Source organism: Convolutriloba macropyga, chromosome 7 (genome assembly GCF_964194025.1).
Source record: "Convolutriloba macropyga chromosome 7, txConMacr16.3, whole genome shotgun sequence".
NCBI lineage: Eukaryota > Metazoa > Xenacoelomorpha > Acoela > Convolutidae > Convolutriloba > Convolutriloba macropyga.
The window spans coordinates 11481911-11503576 of record NC_134474.1 but is presented as its reverse complement, the minus strand read 5'-3'; the positions used below and the strand labels follow the sequence as shown (position 1 = coordinate 11503576).

The window sequence follows — 21666 nt, the reverse complement described above, 5'->3', positions numbered from 1 at the left end:
TTACATCTGAACTCCATTTTATCAATCCAATTTTTTATGTATCTTTTGATAACAGCCGAGAAAATAAAATATCACCTAAATTAAATATTTGTTAAACAACAATGTTTTCTGCTCAAACAATGTCACCATCGCGTTTGACAAAAACTTTCGAATAATTATCAGTACGAAAATTTCCGTCACAGCATAAGACTAAACCTCAGATAATTTTCTTTTTTTATTTGCACTGAAGTACAATTAATCACTGGAACAACGCTGCTCGAGAAAACCTTCTTTTTGAATGATCCTTGAACAATTGGTAGGAGAATAGGTAATCATATGTTGAAATTCTTAAGTTCAATATTATTTGCTGTTTTTGAGGTCTTCTTACATCGTTCTTACATTATATAAACAAAATTTCACACTGTTAAACAGTTTTAAAGATAGGTAGTCAAGTGTCGAAGGACGCCAAACACTCCCTAGTTTCCTAATATAAAGAAAAACTGCAGATCACCAACCATGCTATTGATGCTTTCAGCTTTCTGTTTCTTTTTGCATTAGGATTGAACGTAGTGCTGTCAGCTTAGTTCCTGAAAGCAACTCTAAGATGCGGATATATATGTTTCTTCATTTTTTTTCTCCAGATTCATTGATTCAATTTCACAAATCAGCGATTCTATCTTTTCCAACTAAAATTCAGGGGCAGACACTAAAAAACAAATGATGATAAATAATATTAAAAAATGATGAACAATTTGGTTATGAGCAAACTATTAAGCCCATGCAATTGTTTGTTACACTTTCCAATTAAAGAACCTAGTAAGTTTTATTTTTCGTTGAAAAGGGTGCTGTACAGTTCATGAAACTTTGCAAAATTTTCATGTTATATGGGCTGGAGGTTGTCCTTGTTTGAAGTTGGTTGGTTTGAATTAATACATTTCACAAACAGCAGTACTTGCTGAATAGAAGCGAAATTAAAGAATATTCTAACTCCTTTTATCCAAATAAACACCTACAAGAAAAATATTTCAGTCACACAATAGCGGAGAACTTTCACAACAAATGCTGAATGGAAAAGTAAATTAATGTAACCAAAACGCAAACAAAAATTGCAAAGAACCCTTGCGCCTAAAATTTGCTAGCGGAAATGCGGACTTAAGTTTTTGTTATAATACAAAAATGTGAACAGCATTCTACACATATGTGTACAGTTTCTGCCGACGGAATCTTAAGTCCCATGTATGATGCAACCCTAAATAGTCTTCATCAAGAGCTGAAAGACAGTTAAGTATCCTTGCGGGTGCAATTGCCTGCAAATTGAAAAAATTTACCACAACCATTGGTTTAATCGCTAGCCTATTCTCTAATCCTATTTTTTCCATTATCGCTACTTCATTGAATTTTGCTTAGCGCACAGCAAATTCGTAAACATTGTTTTTTTGCTTGTTCAGTACAATGCTATGGAACCAGGAAATGCGTTCTATTCTTCTATCGTTCTATGGTGGACCTGATATATAGTCTACTTTTTTGTGATAATAAAAAAAAATAGAAAGTAAAATGTTTTTAATTGAAAATCATTTGAAACTAACTAAATCTGTTCTTCGTTCTAAACGTAAAGTTGTTTTTTAATGAAGTAACGGTCCTTGGCTATCCGTGAATCTGCTTAGTTTTTACTGATATAGAATTGTTTCGCTTAGGAAATGATTGATTTTACTTACAAAAACCTTTCAAAAAACCTCACAGATCTATTCTTTTTAAACAGCACCAAACTTCAGTGAGCATTTGAATTTCTAAGCCCCCAACCCACCCACCCTCCACTGCAGCACTTCAAGTTTTTACATTGTAGCGTGCTATGTAACGCATAGTTGTTAAAAGGGGTTAGATAAAAAATTAATCCCCCTCCCGCTACACTTTCCTAATTTTACACAGTAGCGTACTAAATAACGCGTAATTTGTAAGGGGTTAGATAAAATATCGGAGAACAGTATCAAAAAGTAGCATATCTAAGTTTTTTCAAGTTCTTTTACACCAAACAATTATCAATTTCATTCGGATTTCATTTAAAGGCAGCGATGAGCATAGATTTTGCAAACTAAAACAAAATTGTTAACTACTCTTCCATCTTCAGAATCAGTAGCAAAAGACCACAAAAGTCAAAACAATGTTATGATAATGTGTCTTGCAAAATAATATTCAAAAAATTTGCATTAAACATAATAGAAAGTCATAATTTTATTTTAAAAATCCAGATTTTTTGAATGCACGTGTTACATTTTGTTTTAAAAAACCATAATGCGTCTTTCCGTCTTTGTTATTTCTTTTATCAATTTTACCATAGGATCGACAATTTTGCGTCTGTTATTTTCAAAGGTAATCATAAGGTAAAGGTTTTTTAGTCAAGTTAAAACCTAATTTCAACAATTTTATACAAGCCAATTCAGATCAACTTTGTTATTAATCCGTTGAAGAAAATAGTCTTGGTAAGTATAGTTTTTCAACCTGATACTTGCAAGAAAACAAAATTTTTTGGCCGATGTTCGAGGGATTGCAAATTCCTTGAACATCGGCCCTCGCTTATCCTGGTAATTTCCTGGTAATTACATGGTTGTCCTGATGTTTTCCTGAAATGTTGCCTGAATTTTCTGGTAATTTCCCGACAAAGATCCTGGTTATCACGGTTACAATGTCGAGAAGTTACCGTAAGTTACCATTAAATGTCAATCCCGGTAGGATTCCTGGTAACTTTCCCGCCGGTAAATTAGGAAATGTTATCGGGAAAATTACTGGGAAGGTTACAATTTACCGGCAAACGTTGCGCATCATCAAAAACTTAAATGGTATGCAAGCGCCTTTAATATCAATCTAATTTGCAAAAATCTTTTTACTTTAAATTTAATTTTGAGTCGGACCTATTTGTTGCTAAAAGAATTGTTGCAGCCTGTTCCTGCTATTGATTTCTCATTAATTTGTTTGAAAGCTTCCATCATTATAGAGAATAAATCAACTGCTGACCAATTGGTAGCTCAAAATTTTAGCTTCCTGAAGTATGCCCGCTGAAGGGCAGTTCATTTACTTGTGGCCCTGAGAGTTGAATGAAGTGTAACGTTGACTAGTTGTTTCGCTGAAGTGTTTCATTCCTACCAAATGTAATTTATAACACGTAGCAACTATAGTATACATTAAAAGTTATTGTTCAATCATCATCTTTATAAACATTCAGATCTAATTTAGCTAAAATTTTGCTTTTATTTTTAGTCATTGACAAATTTTATCACTAATAAAACCTTTTCCAAAATAACTGCAAATTGTTGTCTACCAGGTTTGCTATTTTAATTTTCAGATCACCCGATGTTCTGGCCACAACACACAGATTAATACGACTTCAAATTACCACTTAATTTCTCACTTTCTATTAATTCAACCAAAAAACATGAACTTTTCAACCCTTCTATCTACCTATTTTTTCATGTCATACATGCCTATTCAAATTAACTTTGTTATTAATCCGTTGGAAAAAATAGTTTTGCTTGGTATAGTTTTACAACACAAATAGTTTTGGCATGTAGAAAAAAATAGTTTTGGTAACTTGATACTTGCAAAACAAAAATTTTTGGCCGATGTTCGAGGGATTGCACATTCCTTGAACATCGGCCCCCGCTTATCCTGGTAATTTCTTGGAAGCTTTACCTGCGTTTCGTGGAGATTTCTTGAAAAATTTCCCGCTTATCCAGGTAATTTCGTGGTAATTACATGCTTGTCCTGGTGTTTTCCCGAAATGTTGCCTGAATTTTCTGGTAATTTCCCGACAAAGATCCTGGTAATCACGGTAACAATATCGAGAAATTACCGTAAGTTGCATTAAATGTCAATCGCGGTAGGATTCCTGGTAACGTTCCCGCCGGGAAATTAGGGAATTTTATCGGGAAAATTACCGGGAAGATTCCAATTTAGCGGCAAATGTTACACATCATCACAAATTAAATGATAAGCAAGCGCCTTTATAGCAATCTTATTTGCAAAAATCTTTTTACTTTAAGTTTAATTTTGTGTCAGAACTATTTGTTTCTAAAAGAGTTGTTGCAACTTGTTCCTGGTATTGTTTTCTTGTTAATTTGTTTGAGAGCTTCCATCATTATAGAGAATACATCAACTGGTTACTTATTGGTAGCTCAAAATTTAAGCTTCCTGAAGTATGCCCGCTGAAGGGCAGTTCATTTACTTGTGGCCCTGAGAGTTGCATGAAGTGTAGCGTTGACTAATTGTTTTCTTGAAGTGTTTCATTCCTACCAAAAGTAAGTTTTAACACGTAGCGACAATACTATACATTATAAGTCAGTGTTCAATCAGCATCTTTCTAATTATTCAGATCTAATTTAGCTAAAATTTTGCTTTTATTTTTGTCATTGATAAATTTTATCACTAATAATACTTTTCCCAAAATAGCTGCAAATTGTTGTCTACCAGGTTAGCTATTTTAATTGTCAGATCACCAGTTTCTCTGGCCACATCACACAGATTACTAGAACTTCATATTACCACTTAATTTCTCAATTTCTTCTAATTCAACCAATAAAATACGAATTTTTCAACCCTTTTATCTAACTCTTAGTTTGAGTAATTTTTTGTTCTCATTTTGATTTCACATACATCTTTAGAATCACTGATCCATTTTGTTAGGATCTGTACTTCTTTGTTTTCCTCCGGCAAAAAAGAAGTGCAGTAAAATTGTCTCAGGATGCTTTCTTTGGACTTGAAGATTGTTTGCCCAGTAAAATCAGTAATTTGTCACAAATTGCCAAGAACCACGGCATTAGAGATTTTCTCCACAAAAAAGTACTAAACACTTTCAGGTAGGGATCCATCCATCCGGTCTCCGTCTCTAACGCGATCCTGTCTTCATCTCTAACCTGACTTCAAATATTTTTGCTCTTGACCTTGATTGTCTTTTTTGTTTTTCTCTGCTCTTCATATTTAGGAGTTCTGTTTTAGGTTTTACCCAGAGGATGCTAATCTTCGTTAAAAACATTTTACGGCTCTATTTTGCACAATTTTTTTCCGTTCTCAGGAGTTTTGCTTGCAAGCTGTGCAGCAATTTTTTTGAAAAACAATGAGTTTCCCAAAAGTTCAATTTTGCACTCGTCCAGTGTTAGATTTTTGATCAAACTATCGTTAGAATTATTAGAAGGAATGTTTGAATTACCAGAAAACTGAGACAAGTCTATATTGATTTAGACACAAAATTTTTATAAAAGAATTGTAAAGAAATGGGACTTAGAATCAACATTCGGTTCAAATTATTGATTCTAGATAACTAATATTAGAGTGAAACTATCTGATTTAAAATCTTTCCATCTTCCGGATTATAAGAAAAGAAGTAAATTGACTCTAGTAACAAAACTTATTTAAAAGAAACTTTAAAAGAATTGGTGCTTAGAATCAATATTCGTTTCGAGACAGTGAATCCAGGTGAATCTGGACATCTTTATTAGAGTAAGATCATTTGATTGTAAAACCATCCCAGCATGTTTTGCATGATAAGGATACCACCCTAAATGTGAATGAATTCTTAAAAAAGCTTAAAAGCATACTATCTACGGTGTCCACAGCGTAGATATCTATGAATTTTGCAGAAGCAAACCATATTGTGTAACCCTTGCGGCCTCCACTGTTAGTCATGGTGCTACGAATTGTTTTTTATCTTCACATTCTTGCAATGATAATGGGCATAAATATGCAGCTGATTTTTAAGCCTTTTTTATCTCCAAAATCAAATCACCCTCTTGATCTGATAATCAGATCTCTCCTGTAAAACTCTAACTTTTTTTGTGAAATATTTTCTTTGTTAATCTCTATTTTTGACAAATAAAATTTTCTACTTAGTTAAAAACGTTTTTTATTCTGCTTGAGAAAATCCATAGTCCAATAGGTTATGAGCTCAGGGACTTTCTAAGTCATAAAATTAATTTCTGAGACAAAAAAATTCCTTGTTGTCAGTAATAATTCCTTTGTGCTTGGTGCCTTTTCTTTTCACAACTGTTTTGCCTGCTCAAACTACAGATCAACAGATAGTCAAGCTAATGACCTACAGAGGAAAAACATAGAACTTTCTAAACCGGAGCAAGAGATTTGCGGCTATGATGCAGACAGAGGAGCAACCCAATGAGCCTGTACCACTAGCCACTCGGGCAAGCAATGGTGAGAAAAGAAGCCACCAGGTGCCAAAGAATGCATATTAGAAGGAAGTTGCAGAAAACAAGAAGAAACGAAACAATGTGTGGTGTCATCTGGCATGACTCTAGATGCAACAACCCCCATGATGACATGACTGTGTGGAGGATGACGGCATCGGAGATGGAGCAAAGGCTTGGAAAATTTAGCAAAAAAGATTTAAGAGCGTGAAGTCGACTGCAGCTCGAGGACTCTAAAGATTTGGACAACTTCTTCATCAGAGGACAGGTGTTGCTCAGAAGGCTTCAAGAAGCTGTGGAGGCAGTTTCAGAGACCCGCTTCACAGCTTTGGTCCTCAAGGGTCTGCCAATGTGGTGTGATAATTTTGTTAAACAGGAAAAATTTCAACTAGCTCAGGAAAGGCTGAATAAATTGCATGGGAGCACATTACATTGATAAAAGGGACAAATTGGTTCAATGGCAATGGCAGTAAAGCCTCGCTTCATCAGGGATCCATGAGAGGAGACCGCGTCGTGTGTTCAATCCCTGAACACTTTGTTAACAACTGCAGGAGGAAGGAGACAGCACAAAGCAGCATATGTGCTGAGAAGGGCCACCTAGACGGGGCACGCAGGATTCATGGAGGCAGACATAAGTCAATGGCAAAAAAAGATAACATTGGCTTCACCATACGAGGAATGCTGGGCAAATTTTAACCAGTGGAAGACACTAGGCGCGCTAGTGGAGTTTGGTTGCACAGATGACATACTGAAAAACATCGACGCACACCTGGAATTTGTGCTCATGAAATCAGTGTTCAGAAATTCCAACGGAGAGGCTTCAAGAGTGGTGGGCAGAGGCTGTGTGAGGATCAGCATGCTCTGAGACAAAGGGGAACTCCAATGAAAACTCAAGAATGTTTTGCCTGTGCCTGACTATTCCTCAAACTTCCTATAAGTTTGAAGATTCATCGACTGGGAACATGGCTTCACCTTCGAGAAACGAAAGAACTGCATGAAGCTGCAGAAGTGAACTCAAGTAAAACTAATACCACAAATTGTTTTACTTCGCCTGCACTGTTCTAGAGTTCAGGATGGGTTCAAACAGCGTGACACTTGACAGTTGAAGGTTGTTTCGCAGACGATTTGGTCATTTGAATGAAGCGGATGTGGCCAGGAATGCTTCAGAGACAGTGAAAAATCTTGATGATGTATGCAACGTACACGCATTAGCCAAGGTCACAAAGACGCCAGTAGCAAGAGTAGCAGAGACCCGATCAGAAGAAAAGCTGGAAATGGTGTTCTACTGTTGTGATAAACCTTTAATAGTAGAGTCCCTGTCAGGGTTCCGGATTTGCATTGTGTTTGCAGACCAGTATACGAGGTTTTTGTTTCTGGACTCCATCAAGGAAAATCAAGAAGCAATGGCCGGCCTGAAGCATTTTGTTCTCAGCATGGTGACGCTCAAGAAGCTTAGGCAACTAATGTGAAGGAGTTTTACTCAGAGCAGTTCAGGAGATGTACTTCTTAGATGCAGGCATTCTACAGAAGGATACCATAACAGAGATACCACAACAGAATGGGTTAGCTGAGATGTGCAATGTGACACTTCTGGAGATGAGAAGTTGCTTGCTCATTGACTCAGGACTACCAAAGGTGATATGAGGAGCAGTGAATTTTCACGAAACAAGTCTCAGAGACTTAAATGTAAGACAAAGAGAACAGAAATGCCCAGCAGAGTTGATGCGAGGAATAAAACCTAAGCTTTCAATTAGTAAGCTATCTATTTTTGCTTGCACACTCTCCATGAGGAAGAAAAAAGAGATGTTAGCAAATTTGAATAAAGTCGCTCAAAGGACGGTGAAGGACAGTTTTTGGGTTTCAATGAAGGCAAGAAAGGATGCCTGATGTACGTACCCAACACACACAAGGTGGTTAAATTTTGAGATGTGATCATCAAGGAGTCCGAAACGGGTTCAATCCGTGAAAACACGACGCCCGAACAACTAGATGAGGGGTTACAGCAACTGGGGTTCTGGCACCAGATGACGATCATCAAGGTGATGCCAAAACAGAAAAACAGGGCTTGTCTACTGCAATAAAAGAGGAGTGGCATTACGCAGAGAGCGCAAACAAACATGAAACGACACCTAGACGGGATGCATCGGATGTTGAGGAAGCAGCACAAGATGAAAATTCTACTACAACAAGAGGGAGTCTCAGAGACTCGGAGTCACTGGAAGACAGGGAACAGAGAACTTCTCACAGACAGAGACAGTTGGCTTCGCTGAAGAGACACAGAAGCAAGTGGACAGGGCAGAACCTTGACGAGGGAAACTATCAAAGAATGTTCACAGTTGTTTTGGAGAAATTGAAACTAATCTGTTTGCGATTGACGGTGATTATGTGGAACTGAAAATAATTCACGTAACCAAGCAAACTGAAGATTGGGACCAGTGGCAACGGGCAATAAAGGACGAGGTCATGGCACTCCAAGACAAAGAAAATAGGAGCCTAGTGAGACCACACACAGACAGGCGGGCAAATGGGTCCACAAAGTCAAATTGGGACCCAGTGGTCAGGTAGACAAATACAAAGCACGCTATGCGCTTCAAACAAGTGGAAGGACTAAACTGCTTTGAGATTTTTGGGCCTACCTGTGAGCCCAAGACGTTTAGGAGTCTACTTCCACTATCAACGAAGGAAGGCTTTGTGACAAATACAAGCCCAGTGTTCAAGTTGACAAATACAAAGTACGATATGTAACAAAAAGGTTTCAAAGAAGTGGAAGTATTGGACTGCTTTGAAATTTTTGCGCCTACCTGTAAGCCAGAGACGTTCATGTTTCTATTTCATACATCAATGAAGCAAGGCCAGGTGATAAAAACAGATTGGTGTCAAGACTGCTTTCCTGCTTCTTAAAAATGGAAGAAGTGTATCTGGAAGAGCCAAAAATTCTAAAAACAAGAATCAGATGGAAGCAAGTTAGTAGATTGACTAAATAAAACAATTTATTATTCCAAACAGTCTGCTAACAACTAATATAAGGAATTTGCAAAATTCCTACTGAGACAGGTTTCACCAGAAGCAGGAACGATCAATGCTTGTTCGCCAGAGCAGAGACAGAAGGTCACATCTTCATCATGGACTGGGTTGAAGACATCATAGTTGCATCAAACATGACAGTGGTCTCCGATATCAAGAAAGCACTCAAAGTAAAATTTCACAAGGATGACAGAGAAGACTTAGCTGGTTTCTGTGTCTAAGAATCAAAAAAGAAGAGGGCCGAGTCACAGTCGACCAAGAACGGTACATTGAATTAATGCTTGAGTGGGACATCATTTTTACAGTCAACAATCTGTCCAATCACATGAGTGCACCCGCCAATCAACATTGGCCATGCGGAATACAACTTTTTTGATATCTTCAATGTTCCAAAGGTTTAAAACTTACTCACACAAAGGAAGCTACTTATGATTTAGTAGGGGAAAGTGATGCAGACTGGTCTGTTGTTTTGAACAACAGAAAATCAGCGATGAGCTTTTATTTCAATCTCAACGGACGTGGATGTCGAGAAGCAGGCAACACTTGCTCTTTCTTTTGTCAGAAGCAGAATATCAGGGCATGGCAGCAACAGTCCAACAAGCATGGTATCTGAAACAACACCTCGAGAATTTCGGAATCCAACAGAAATATCCGATAAAAAATTGGAGAGGACAACCAGAGTTGTATCAAATTGTGCCAAAACCCACTCATGCACAAGAGGAGCAAGAACATTGAGAAAAAGTTGCTCTTCGTTTGGGACAAGACGGAAAATGGAACTATTTCAATTCATTACGTTCTTACTGACGAAATGGCAGCCAACATCTTCATGAATTTTTTACCCGTAACCGGGTTGAACATTCAGAATAGTTTTGATGAGAACAGACCTTTCGCAATCAGCTCAATTTTAATCGGGGTGTTAGAGTTTCGATCAAACTGTAGTGTGGAATTAAGTTAGATTTAATATGAAAAAAGTTTGATTTACCAAATTTCTGAGACAAGAGTAATTTGATTTTAATCACAATTTTTATTTATTTGAATCGTCGATAAATGGTGTTTAGAACCAATGTTTGGATCAAGCTGGTGAGTCCAAATAAATAATATGAGAGTGAGATTAATTAATGTAAACTCTTCCCAGCATGTATTGAATGATTGTGGTACCACCGAATTCTTAGATAAGTGTTAATGCATTCTGTCTAGGGTATTCTTTCGACTGGTTCCTGGGAAATTTGCAGAAGCAAACCATATTGGGTAACCCATGTGAACGCGACTTTAAATCATGGTGTTAATATTATTTTTTGTCTTCACTTTCTTACACGAATAAATGGCCTTAATGCAAATTATTTTTGAGCCCTTTTTCATCACTGAAATCAAATCACCATCTTTGCATAATAATCAGATCCCTCCTGTAAATCTCTAAATTCTGCTGTAAAGCACAATTTTTGTTGTTTTTTCCCTTTGAGATGTTAATTTTTCTACTTAGTTAATAACGATTTTTGTCCCTCTTGCAAAAAGCAATAACCCAACTTACAGCATTTTGGAACGAAGCATTCATGTTAACTGCTAGAGTGAATGCTGAAGCAGTTCTTCCGTCTGCAATTGTTTTTTTAATTTTTACCACTTTCAATCACTTTTGTAGAACTCAGTCTAGTTAATTTTTAAAAATAGAGAAAACAATGTTTGCTTATTGGCAAATAATACAGTGAGAGAATAGAGAAAGATTGAAAAAGTATTTGATATGCAAAACAGTGCGAATCCTTTAATAAAGGCTTGAATGGCACCTTAACTCTTTTTCAGAAAGTGACTTAAAATTGTATAGTTGAGCATATTTTGTTCCGTTGCGTAGGGATTTTATTATTACTCAAAAATTACAACTGCCAACGCTGACCTGCAATTTGTTTGAGCTACGAGGGGGAAACTGATTGAAAACCTTTGCTATTTGCTGGTGAATATTTTGCGTTGTTTTGTCCTGGAAGGCTTCAAAAATAACGGATATAGTCTTCATAAAATTATGCTGCTTAGGGGAAGTTTCAGTGTGAAACTAATTGCACAGTAAAAAAACTACACTTCTTCAGTCTAAATTTTGCAGATCTCTTGCAGGTCTGTTCATTTTACCTGCGTGTTTCGGCTTTTATTACATTTTTGCTGGATCGCACTTTTTGCGAGTTGTTTTTTTTAAAATTGAAGCGCTGAAATCAAACTTCTTTGATCCAAAGTTTTAGCTATCGTTAATTGCACCCCTCCACACGATTACCGTAGTTACACTATAATGGGGCCTTTATTTAGTAAGGGCTGCAAGCGGAAAGACCAATAACTTCTTGTCAAAGCGTTCAGCGCATTAGTTTGACCAAAGCAGTCGTATGAAAACATAAATTTTATCAAGGCGAAAACGGAAACAGGTCACGTTTTCAAAGTCAACACTTCCACATTCGCATTATTTGTTTGTTAGCCTGTACCAGACGGAAGGCGTTTAAAAATTCAAATATCCCCGGAAAAATTCCCCTTTTTTCCTTTGATCAAACTCACTGGCCTTCAAAACGCGTGAAAAATTACAACTAAACTCTCAGATCTTTTTGAGAGCGTGATGTGCGTGTATGAATGTTTTATACCATATGTCCAGTGTGGTATGTTTTATACATTCAAAGTACATTTTGAATATTTTATATTCTGAATAATGTAATTTCTCTATTCAAATTTGGTTACGCAAAAACGCAGGTGTGTGTGTGCTCAAAAGTTGAAAACATTTTCATTCATACACAGATTATATTAAGCTTTCTTTTGTGTACACACAGTCTTACGTAACACTTAATCTTTTCACGTTTTCTGTCCACGTCTGCTGTTAGTTACGTAATATCCGCAATTATGCCAAAAGGGAAAAAATCTTCTGGAAAAGGCGGGAAAAGTGCGAAAGGGAAGAAGGGAAAAGACGACAAAGAGAAACCCAAAAAGGTAGACCTATTTATTTTCTGCTATTTTTACGATAACTTTTTGTGACGTCATAATTAGCCTCAAAATTGAGTAAAAAAGAGTTTTTAATAAAAGTTATTACCCTACTCCAGAAAATGTCGAACATACATAATTGTCGGTATGTTCGGTTTGAGTAAGACAAAAATGCCCATACTCTTCTTCTTAGGTATCGTCAGTATGCTCGGTTTTTTAGAAAACCATACGAATCTGACACAATGTGCTTATTTTATTATTATTATATCAAAAATCTCTTGAGTGTGAATTAGTGAACCCAATCAATGTTCATTCAAAATGTGTGTTATATTTTAAATTGTGAAAAAATTTTAAGAAAAAACTAATTTAGTTTTAGTTCAAGACCGACCATAATAATGTTTTCTGTCAGTCCAAACCAAATACACCGAAAATTTTTCACGTTCCAGATCAAATAAATTGAAGATTTTACACGTTTCGAACTGATTAAACCGAGGTTGTGCGTTTATTTCAGAGAACAATTACCAAAGCTGTCTCACCTTACAAACTGAATATACCCAAAGAGCGTAAAAAAATTTACGTTGCAGAACAACCATAATGACGTTTGCTTACATCTCAAGCCTAATTTACTGATGTTGTGCTCACCTTCAAGACTTACGACAATGAAAATTTCGTTGCTTCAGTCTGAACGTATCAAAGTCTATTGCGTTACAAGCGGAAAATACTGATGCCTTCTTTTGTTCCAAATAAAAGATACCGACAATTTTTTTGCATTGCAGACCAAGAGATTTTTTTAACGTTTTAAATGGAATATACTAAGGTTTTTGCACTTTCGATGAAAAATATACTGACAATTTCGTCGCTTCAGACTGAGCGAACTGAAGTTTTCTATATTTACAGCCGGAACATACCAATAACTTCCTACATTCCAGATCGAATATAACGAAACTCTTATAAGCTCAAAAGCGAACATACCCAAGCTCTCTTACGTTCCAGGCCGAATATACTGATGCTACGATTTCTTACCTTCCAGTCTAAATTTTACCGATGCATTTTACTTTCCAGACCGAGCATACCGATGCTTTTTCACATTCGTGAAAGATTATAACGAAGCTTGTCTACCTTGAAAACCGTGCGTAATGACAATTTATTACGTGACAAGTAATGCATTCGATAAAACAATAACTTCTTTTTTAAGTTCGTGCGATATTTATTGGACTAGGTTACAAAAAACCAACATATTAAATTCAGTTTTTCAATATTTGAACCAGAAATTTTTCAGGAATACAAGCACGACAATTTGACCCCTGAGCAGATCGCGTCACTCAAAGAGACATTCGACAAGTTTGACAAACAAGAGATAGATGCCATCCCTGCATTTGACCTTTTAAATGTATTGAGACAACTCCAACTCACCCCTACCAGCGTAGAGGTCACTGAGGTCAGTTTCGCTTGATTCAGGACCTTGAATGTTGCTTGGCTGATATTGTAATTACGTGATCGTTTATGTTTGTAGTTTAACTGTATTATAATTCTCTTTGTGTTAGGATTGCGTGAAGATACCCAGACCACGTTAAAGGTGTCCAAACTGAAGTGACCTCTGATCAGACTATCCTTGAGCACACACATACGCACGGTGTGGTCGAATTACATGGACTGAAAAAGTATTCGAGTGTAATTTAGTCTGGACAATGGCCTGATCAGTGGTCACTTTAGTCTGTAATGATCTAAAAACTATAAAAATCTGTTAAAATTTTATAAAGATTGATTAAAAAATTTTTAGTTTCCTGATTTCGAAAAAAACTTGTTGTTTTATAACAGAAAAGCACTCGGGCGAGACTGAAAAGTTAACTTGTATTAATTTTCACATTTAGCCTATCAGTATTTTTTGCGCAGATACATAGAAAAAAGAAAATATTAAAAACTCTCGGAAAACTGGAAGGAGCCTTCATGAGAATTTCTCAGTTCTTTTATTCTCTCAAAGAATGACTGAAAATATTTTGTCTTTTCTGACGTCTTTCTCTTAATAACTTGAATAATTTAAACAGATGAATTTATAATAACGTTATTGCTAAATCAATATAATGGGTTTGGTTTCACTTGATTTTCAAAGGAATGCTGGATCCCAGTGACAGTTTTTGGGCAGAAATTATCACAAGGCGCGAATTTACGGTGGTAGAGATCTCTGATTGTATACTAAGCAGCATTTAAACCTTTTCATTTTTCTTGATCGTTCTTCACGATTTCACTTCTTAGCAAAACTATCCTGTAAAAATAAACATCTCAAAAGAGATCTTGTAATGAGAGATTTTCGAAGAAAAGTAAAGGATGAATAAATTTTCTTAAAGCCATTCTGCTCAATTTTTCAAACCTTCGAAATAATATTTTTTGAGTAACTCGTTAACGTTGAATTGAACTAGACCATAATTTTTACAGGAAATTGAAATCTTTTTAGTTTTTCAATATAGACTAATTCATTGACGTGCATTTGAAATTTCAATGCTTAAAACTGTATGTTCCAAACTTTGCAACTACGTTATCTCAATTTAAAATTGTCATTTCCTTCATAATGAACGGTTAATTTTTTTTCCGAAAAAATATTTTTGATTAAGTGATTATTGAGTTTTTAAAAATTGATGTCTCTTCCTCATACGCGTTGCTGTTTCTTGGGTTAGTCTGCTTGCAATAACTTTAATTCTGCATTCTGCATCTTCAATTCATTTTGCACAAATGAGTGCTTTAATGAATTGAAGAGGTATATGCAATCAGAAAAAAAAATCAGAAAATTATTTTTTGTTGCTTTCAAAACATTTCTTTTTGATGCAGTAATCGGCAAAACGGTTCATTTACTCTTTTTCATTATTATTGTTTTTTCTTGTTGATAAGATTTTATTGTCTATCAGTTGCATTTAGTAGACTAGAAAATAGCCAAAATTCCAAAATTATAACGAACCTTAAAAATTCTACACTCATTTTTAACATTGCGTCTAATCAGGACATCTCGATGTTGCTTGGGTGTTGTCTGTTTTGAATTTTGAAATATTGCTTACAACTTTTTGAACTCTCGCTCAAATTCATATACAATTCATTACCTGATCAATAGACAAAATCAGCAAAAAATTTGATCTGTAAATTGAAATGATTGTCTTTTTCGGAAAGAGCAAGAATCATTTTGATAACCCATGCCGAATTTTAATTTGAGGGTACATAAACGGGGCAGATTTCCTAGGCAACAAGAGCGTGAATGGAATACTAAACACAGTTATCGGTGATAAATTAAAAACGTTCAAATTTATCAAATTTTTGTCATTTATCGAGTTACAACTCTGATTGCCGATACGTTTTTGTGACTTTGTTTAAAACAAAGAGTCAATTAAATACTTCATCATCATTCGGAAGATCTAACTAAGACCATAAAAAGACAATAAAAACTTGATGTAGAAAATTTGATTAGAATCAATAAGAACTTGTGATTGTCTTCAGATTCACTTTGAAAAACTTCTTCTGATCTCGCAGAAACCTAATCACGAACAGTTCAGCTATAAGAGTGATCTGTTAACCTCAGCCTGGATAATGGCTTAGATGGTATTATAGCCGTGTTAGCAGCAGCTAACAATTATATAATTAAATCTTTATTCCCGAGTTGCTTTTTCTAAATAACCATAATAAGATCATTTATGATACCATAGAAATCATAGACATGATTTCACCATGATCTTACAATGATTTCGAATCTTTTAAAAATTTTTGTATGTTTTTTAAGCGATCGTAATTGATCTTTGTAATAAAAGCAAAAACCATAAACAATTACGTTCGGTTAGACGTCGAATAAACATGTACGATATTTATGTGAGTACTAAGAAATCATATATGGTCTTAGTATGATTTTAAGAAATCATATATCTCAATATATTTGCAAAGAAAGCATTAAGGATCTCATTATGAAATTTAAGAAATTTGATGATTGTGTTACTACCTACTTTCAAATCTAATAACAATATCAATGGTGACTTTTTTACAATCAATTGTAGATTGGTTTATGGCCCTAGAAACGTATATATATATATATATATATATATATATATATATACATGTATATATATATATATATATATATATATATATATATATATATACATGTATATATGTATATATATATATATATATATATATATATATATATACATATACATATACATATATATATATATATATATACATGTATATATATATATATATATATATATATATATACATGTATATATGTATATATATATATATATATATATATATATATATATATATATATGTATACACATATACATATACATATATATATATATATATATATATATATATATATACATGTATATATATATATATATATATATATATATATATATATATATATATGTAAATGTGTGCTCTAACTTAAAGCATCAGTCAATTTTTTTATGATCTTTTTGTGATTGTCAAGATTTCATACAAATCATATATATGACTTTGTATGGTTACTAAGAATCATATACGACTTTGTATGATTGCTAAGGATTAAATATGGCTAGCAACACGGGTTCATGTTAATATAAGCATTCTTGATACTGGTAAATTACCATCTCAGACATTATCCAAGCTGATTCCCGCGAACCAAGACACCTCTGATCAGACCTATTTGAATAATGTGCTGGGACCTTTGAACTCCCCTGTCTGTGAGCCATGTTGGCCAGACCAGAGCCATTTTTGGGTCCGCCCGGTCTGAACTCCCCTGTCCACTGTTCGATTTGGTTCTGATTACAATAGCCTTGGCTCGAAGACATCAACCTTAATAAGAATGTTATTCAATGTCCGGGTCGCCACTTCCTAAGTTTATGCATTATTGGGAATAAGTTTGAATTCTTATATGATCTATTTATGACTACAAAGAAATCACACAAATCATATATGACCTTGTATGATTATCGGGAATTACAAATGACCTTGAATGAAACCAAGGAAAGTTGTATGACGGGCTACCTGGGTAGTTCTTCTAGATCCTTGAGAAGATGCATGCGAACAGTGCGGATTGTGTGGTGCAGTTTGATGAGTTCCTCGATATCTACTGGGACTTCTCTCAGAGGATCATAGGTGAGGAGCAGGTCAAGGATGCCTTCAAGGTCCTCGACAAGGAAGGCAAGGGGGAGATCACTGTCGAGGTCCTCCGGGAGTTCCTCACGAAGACTGGTTAGTCTCTTTTACTCAATCTGTTTTGGTGTATGTAGTTTCCCCGAGGTGAATGCCCGAGTTGATCTTGTAAGATCTTGTAGGAATCTTCTATGAAAGAGTCAGAAAGATCTCGTACGGGTGATGTAAGATTTAACAACGTCTTTTAAGAATGTTGTAAGAAATCTGGGATAAAATTTTTTATCAAGATAAAATTTTGATAAAAACTCCGGTGGACAAAAATCAAGATAAAATTTTTTCAACTCCGGTGGACAAGACGTTGTTTAAGCGACAGGGGGGGGGGGGGTAACTGAGGGTAATTGAATCATAGAAACTTTGTCCTGCAGAACAAAAGCTTGGTATTTCGGACCAGGAACCGAAACCCTCTCTTTCAGATCCTACTTGCTATAAACGCTGCGGGTGTTTGTTATGATGAAGCAGATCATTTAATGATTTCGGCATTAAAATTCACGCCCAAAAGTGGCATAACTATTTTTGATGGTTAACCTATTTTGACCAATATTCATAGGGCTACAGTGAAAATTTGTCTCCCCAGCTGGAGAAGCCGAGGGAATCAATAATCCCGGTTGACTATATTAAGTACCAGGTTGACGCACCAGACAGGAAGTACGTATGTCTAGACCGAAATGAAAGCTCCAGGGGGGGGGGGGTCGTGCGTTCAGAATTACACGTCTTGGGAAAAATGAAAGCACAAAAATCTGGATATAGTTGTTTTTGTACATTAAATGCACTCTACATACACCGGGAATACCCTTACTCAAGATCAGTTTCATTTAAAAAACTAAGCAATATCAACATATTCCATTACGTTATCAATCCTACATTTTGAGCAGGCAAATTTGCTTGCTAATGTCAGCGTTGTCCGCTCCCCGTGTTTTAAGATTGGACGTTATAGGCTTTCGCGGACAACAGTGACAGTGACACAAAGCATTGCAAATTTACTCAAAATTGGGAGTATCGTCACTGATATCTACGATTGGTTATTTCCTATCTATTTGCTTTTAAATTTGACCACATTTTTTCCACGCGAGAAGTGGTTACAAAATGTCGTCACTCGTGTTCGCAAACGCGGACTCTGCTGAATTAGTAGGATTGGCGACGTAATGCCATCCCTGCCCCTGGAAAACAGCCTCCCTCCAATTCTTATTTCAATTGATTTGTTAATTTATTCAAAGTTTAATTTTACAGTTTCATTAGCTCGCTTAAGTACTCAATCCATCAAAGCATTACTTTCAAGCCTGCCGTTTCATTGAGGTCTCAAATTAGTTGTGTGTTTTGTAAGGTTCTCTGTCGAGCTCCGCTGCCGACTTTCTTTAGCAATTATTTCATTGCTAATTGGCACACTGCAACAAGCAAAATTGTATGGTTTTGCAATCTTTACTTTTTAAACTTTTTAACTAGGCAATATTGATTGAAGATAAACAAAGTAAGTGAGAAGGCAAAGCGCATGCTTTCACGACTTAAAAAGCACCAGTTATCTGAGAGAATGAAAATTTTTTGATAACTGTTTTTCAAAACGTTCTTAGATTTTCTTAGTGTTTTAGTGAGTGCATTGTAAAAAACTAACTGCATAACACATTTGCAAGTTAATTGAAGATTTTAGCCGGAAATAATATGAAAAGACTTTACTTGTATAGAAAAATATATTTTTTTGATGCATAATTATATTTATCTTTCTGGTTTCAAATTAATCACAGCATTCTGGGTATTGTAAGTCGAACTTAAGTTCACAATTTTTATGTTTATTTGGATAGAAATTGTTGATACACCACATAGAAATCTTATTTCAATGTGAACTATAGAGTCTCTGTCAACATTGCGGTGAATTTTTTTTCCGAATTTTGAGAAGTTGATTTTACAAATTGGTGTGAGACTCCAATTTGTGTGAACTCCGTATGTCATTTCATTGAAAAGATTTTATTGAAAAGATTTAATTTTATTGAAAAGGTTTTCAACTACTGAGTAGCAAGGATTTTTTTCAGAGGAAGACCTTCAATAAATCATGGAGCGTTGATTAATTTGCTCCAAATCTTCCTGTTGGTGAATTTCTTAAATCCACACTATTTAAATTTCTTTTTTCTTGTTATTCTTAAATTAAGACTTTATCATAAAATAATTATTGCAATTTTTTCGCAATTCATTGCTTACAGTTTTGAATGAATACAAAAACATGAAAATTGTCGACTAATAACTGTCTGGTTAATTCCCACTGTCAACAATGGGACATAAATTACCTAGATAAAAGCCATCTTGTTTCTTCAATGTTCATTGGTTTTCAAAACAACGCTAATAGAGAACGTAGTAAAACTGAAACGTGGCTTTTTGGAAGCAAAGTTTCTAAGTTTTATGACAAGGAATAATGAAATATGGAATTACTATGAGGACAAATGTAAAAACAAAAATGTTCTCTATAAATACCCTTCTTCGTTTCATTTTTTCGTTTCGCATTCCGTCTTCTTGAAAAATTGGAAAATTTGTTTTCAAAAGTTGCCAGTTTTTTGAAGTTGTTTCTTAAAAATGATTGAAGCCTTCCTGTTCGGACAAAAAGTTTTACCATCTATCGACACACTGATCAGGCTCACATCTGACCAGACAAATTCTCAGCCTTGCTACATCAAACTGAGTTCCGGTCAGGTTTTATCAGGCAGGTTATTTTGGTCGCACTATACCTGTGTGACTGAAAAAGTATGAACTCTCGCAGCTTTTTCAGGTCAAATTAGGAAGAATTTTATAGCTAGCCATATTTTAAAAAATACTAATATCATATCACACAACAAATATATTCCCAACGAACTTGGTAACAGCTTTACGTAACGTTCAATCGGATTTTTTTCCTCTGTGCAATTTCTGCATCAAGGGTGATTTTTTTCTGGCAGCAAATACTGAAACAATTGATAACTTTCGCTTTGTATGTATTTTAAAATTTCTCTTTGATTTTATTTAGGATATTTAGTTTTATTTGTGGTAAAGATTGCTCAAATTTGCAATTTTCCCGAAATATTTGAGCAAGATGTTGCTATTGTTTTGTTAAAAGTTTACAATCATAGATTGTTCTCAAAAACGAAATAGCAGTATTAGTATGAAAAATAAATACGTCAACATACTTGGAAGGACATCAAAAGGCAATTTTGCTTAGTCGAATGAGGCCTTTGGGAAACAGTTGAATTATTTTTTAAAATTTTATTTTTTATATACAATAGCAGATGCATCAGCTCATAAATAATTTTATATTTATTTTATTTAATTGAGCTATTATATTTATATTTGTGATGGTTTCAAAGAAACTTCAAGAAATTTAGAAGTTTTCTTTATTAAAGTTTCGAAGAACAAAAGAAGAACTTACCTGACGAACATTGATGCTTTGTCGATAAGTAATGGCCACAAAACTAAACTCAATTCTAATTTTGTTTGACGCTATCAATATCTTTTGACCTATCAATCAGATGTCAGAAGTAATTTCTATCACCCACAGAAACCCGATTCTAACATTCACCGACCTCCAACCAATGAGCTCGTTTGTATCTAGGCCATATATTATTCTCATGAAATAATGATGGAAAAAGAAAATCACCTCCGGGATTCGGAACTAAAATCTATTCACATGTCAATCAAGTAAAATATTTTTTAGCTAATTTAAATTTTCTATGTATACTTTCGCATAGATAACTACTATAAGTACGAGCTATTTTTTGTATGTTTTCAGTTCCAATTTTAATTTAAAAGTCAACTTATTGAATTCTTTTGACCCGTGTTATCGACCACGACAAATTATTTATATTATTTAATAACCACTTTTGTGCGTTCTTCAGACTTTTCGTGCGTTCATCTGGGTCTGGACATATCGACTTTCCGTCTGAGACCTTAACCTGGGTAACGTCTGATCAACTAAAGCAAAGTGATGATTGTTTTGTGTTAAGGTGACATGCTAGACGAGGATGAGTTTGAGGCAATGATAGAGGAGGCAGATTTAGAGGGCAACGGGGTCATCAACTATGAGGAATTCGTCACTATCATGTCAATCGAATGAACTTAATTTTAAATAGAGTACTTGAAAAAAAAACATCTACAATGACGCTGAACTCAACGGGGGATCGCAAAATGACCAAAAATGGAAAAGAATTCTTCCAATCAACTCAAGTTGAGCTGCCATTCATACAAAAAATTATATTTTCCTTTTTTGTGATCTAATTAAGTTTTGCTTTAGTTAATTAACCTTTACTAAGTGAACTTTTAAAATCATGCACGAATAAAGACTGCAGACGAAAAATCTGCAGACTAGACGAATTCACGTGAACTGAGATAGAAGTTTTTTTAGTAAAATTAA

General features: G+C 34.9%; 1 protein-coding gene across 1 annotated transcript; it reads left to right on the top strand.

The window, feature by feature from the left end:
- The first annotated feature begins 11884 nt into the window (after positions 1-11884).
- Positions 11885-21569, top strand: LOC142342089 (uncharacterized). Its single transcript, XM_075393279.1, has 4 exons — positions 11885-12134; positions 13405-13563; positions 17153-17342; positions 21260-21569. The coding sequence occupies exons 1-4, from the start codon at positions 12048-12050 to the stop codon at positions 21367-21369; spliced, it is 546 nt and encodes a 181-aa protein (XP_075249394.1). The 5' UTR covers positions 11885-12047; the 3' UTR covers positions 21370-21569.
- Positions 21570-21666: the final 97 nt, after the last annotated feature.

Bases quoted from the DNA above. Each gene is read 5' to 3' on its own strand.
- LOC142342089 (XM_075393279.1), top strand. From the start codon at position 12,048: ATGCCAAAAGGGAAAAAATCTTCTGGAAAAGGCGGGAAAAGTGCGAAA. The intron at 12,135-13,404 runs GTAGACCTATTT...GAAATTTTTCAG, and splicing joins ACAAAGAGAAACCCAAAAAG to GAATACAAGCACGACAATTT. The intron at 17,343-21,259 runs GTTAGTCTCTTT...TTTTGTGTTAAG, and splicing joins GGAGTTCCTCACGAAGACTG to GTGACATGCTAGACGAGGAT.